Source organism: Gekko japonicus, unplaced genomic scaffold (assembly GCF_001447785.1).
Source record: "Gekko japonicus isolate JY-2015 unplaced genomic scaffold, Gekko_japonicus_V1.1 scaffold245, whole genome shotgun sequence".
Lineage (NCBI taxonomy): Eukaryota > Metazoa > Chordata > Lepidosauria > Squamata > Gekkonidae > Gekko > Gekko japonicus.
Window position 1 is genome coordinate 903,237 of NW_015167537.1, and position 3,298 is coordinate 906,534.

At 40.1% G+C, this 3,298-nt stretch overlaps 1 protein-coding gene across 2 annotated transcripts in view; it reads right to left on the reverse strand.

Annotated features, from left to right (window-relative positions):
- GRAMD3 (GRAM domain containing 3) overlaps positions 1 to 1,372 on the reverse strand; it is a 58,111-nt gene extending 56,739 nt beyond the window's left edge. For both annotated transcript variants that reach the window (XM_015413531.1, XM_015413530.1), the window contains exon 1: positions 1,081 to 1,372. In XM_015413531.1, coding sequence (XP_015269017.1) covers positions 1,081 to 1,172 — 92 coding nt within the window. In that variant the 5' untranslated portion in view covers positions 1,173 to 1,372. The remainder of the gene's footprint in view (positions 1 to 1,080) is intronic.
- Positions 1,373 to 3,298: the final 1,926 nt, after the last annotated feature.

The window sequence follows — 3,298 nt, forward strand, 5'->3', positions numbered from 1 at the left end:
CTGAACGGAACTCCTACAGAGAATGCAAGATTTAATTTACCAGTGAACTGACAAGAGGCAACAACTGCTTCCGGCTAAGGTATGATTGGATGGGAATTTCCTGTAATACCTGTTTAGTGTTCAATCAAATATGGGAGAAGAGGTGTTCAAATCAAGCAAATGTCCCATTTCATCAGTTTCATACATGATGTTCATCAACGACAATCCCTGATTTTATATGAACGGCTACATAACCCAACTCAGTGGCATGTCTATTACTTTAGATTCACATATGTCAGAGAACACTCAACAAGCCACTAAAATGCAGCCCAAATGAAGGCTGTGATTGATCAAATGGAGAAAGGAGAGTTCATACATGTATGTTCGCCAACAAGAGCTCACATGTGAATTGTGTGTCACTCAACAGCAACATTAAGAAAAGATTTTCAAGGGTGAAACTATAATCAGAGATCAAGTACCAGTCAGAGCTTTCAGATCACTTGGCATCACGTCCAATATGCACATTTTGATAGGTCAGTTTACACACACAGCTGAGATGATCAAATGACAAGATATTGATTTACTTGCAGGTTTCAGATTAAACTAGCAATGGACTATCATTATTGCTCACAATCTGAATGTTCATAAGGTGAATGTTTAACAACCTGTGGATCCACAAGTCTGGCATAACCACAATGTGTGCAATGAAAGTCTTATATACCATTCTATTAAAAACGTGCAAAAACCAGTGTCACATTCAGTTTTAGGTTGAACCCTATTTTACTGTATCTTCTTCAGACAATAATGTAACCCATTTTAATTATAGCTTAAAACCACATGCAAACTCTATCCCCTCTCTAACCCTAGCTGTAGCCTTTTGAACTACACAAACAGCTACACAGAGCTCCAACATAAAAAGATCATCACTAATTCACACTACACACTCATTAGAAACAAAACAAGTTTGCATGAAAAACACAGTTCTCAAGGCAGACAAGAGACACAGTAATCACTGAAAAACTTTTTGTTAAAGTTTTCTCTTTCATATGGTTGAGAGATTTTGTCAGACTTAACAATATATTGCCAAGCAAGAGTACTTACTGGGTCAAAGTAGCTTTGTTTTCTTTTTTACTGATCACCCTGACAGGTTTTAGTTCTTCCCCCTCATGTGGTTGATCAGTCATTAGCACCATCTGAAGACAAGACTGCCCTCTCGTTCGTCTGGCTCTGTCGACTGCTCTCTATTTTCCTATCCCTAGCAACGTTTGAACAGGAATTCACTCCAGGCTTTTTCTTCTGTCACATTACACCGCTTTGCAACCTTAGAATGCAAACTGAGAGAAAGCTTTTTGTCTCCAACTAACCTGAGCAAGTTTAAACTGGTATTGTTGCCTGGCCCTTCCTTGACGTGAGTGAAGAGAAGGAGGGGGAAAGCCCAGGGAAGACACATCCCTCTTCTCAACCCACAACTAGTCAGGAGGAAGAGAGGGAAAAGAGAGACACAGAGAAAGAGAACCCGTTTGACGTGTTCATCAGAGAAGAAATAGCTCAGTTAAGCACATGGAAATTCTAACAATAACTTCACAGCTGCTTTAAGCTGGAAAACATTAGGACTTTTTATTTCAAGAAGGCAGTCAGAATTGGATACAGGCATGCTTGATCTAGGAAATCCTAATAATAGATCTGCCAAACAAGAATCGGGAGCAGGGAACGCAACCCAAGGCAGCTGACCATAATCCTGGCTCCTTATATCCCACTAGGGGGCTGACCTATTACCCAGCTTCAATTATTCATAGGGTTTGTTGCTTCCTCAGGTATTGTCTCGTGGTTACTTAAAACAAAAGGGCTGCTGAATGTTTTATATGGGAATGATCTAGGTGACAAGAGAAGGAAAAGTTAAGGTGACAAATTGTTGGTGCCAAGCAACTGTTAAACAAAAAAACACATCTCTGAAAAAACAAACAAACCTATTTCACAGAAAGGAAAAGAAAATTTAAAATATTTCCTCCCAGCCTGGCTTGAACAACATTGTATTACTGTCAGGCATGCCATCTGTATTACTATCTAGCATGACAAACAGGGCCCAGTTTCACTGTGAATCAACAGTGTCGTCAGCTTACTTTTCTGGCAGTGCTCGGGTCTCTTTCCTGCAAAGCAGAAATGTAGTTGGTGAAGCTTTTTCTACTAAAAGCCTGATAAATGTTAATGGTCTAGACTGCTAAAAAGAGGGAGCTCTATGGCTCTTCCAAAAAAAGCCAAAGGACTGCATCTTCTCCACTCCTCGATTAATACATTAGATCATGTGGCTTCCTTCCAATTACTTAAACTTTGATAGTTTTTGTGGTTCTGTACTACAATCAGTAATACTGGTTTGAAATCATTATTTCTTACAGAAGCATGCACAGAAGGATAGATAAAAAATAATTTATTTTGTTTAAGCTTTAACCATTTTAATTGCATTGATATATGGGTCAGATTGGTTAATCTATTTTGACCTGAATCCAGGCTTGGAACCACAACTATAATAGAATCACCACTGTTGTTATCAAATCACTTTGACATGTCACATACAAATAGGATTAACAAAATATCCATGCATGCGAAAACTGGGATTTTCTGACATGTCTTTGTATTATATTAATTTGTATTCATTTATTCCAGAGTAAATAATTTGGTGCACTTTCACATCTCAAAAATTGATAAATGGGCTGGTCAGCTTTTAGACATTTCTCAAATTTAATGTCCTGTAATGTCAATATGAATTAATAACACACCTATGTTGCTAAAATTAGAGGCAAGCGCTGAAGAAACACCAGGAACTAGCAGGGAACTTGTCAAGCACCTGCTGGTGGCAGGGGATCTTCCACTGCCAGTGGGAACTTTGTTCCACTGCTCAGCTGGTTGGTGGGGAGGAAATGGCAGGCAACTAGAGGAAATGTCAGGCAACTTCCCAACATGCTAGGGTGACAGGGAGTAATAGCTGATGTCACTGGCAGCATGCTGATGTCATTCCCTGTGCTCTTAGAATTGACATCGGCATGCCACCACCAGGGATGCTATAGAGTTCTGCCTAAATTCCATAGCATCCCCAGAGTCTCCTGGCAATGCACTAACATAACTTCTGGACACACAGGGAATGACCTCAGCATGTTTCTGGCGACATTTGTGTTTTGCTGGTAAGGCCTCCTCCCAGCAAGGTGAGTCTCCTGCCAGTTGCCAGAGGACCTTGCAACCATCACTAGCAGCTTCTGCCTCAGCCATGGTGTGTTTCCACAACTGTACTGTACCAAGAACTTTAACGGGGAGATTTTTAAAAACC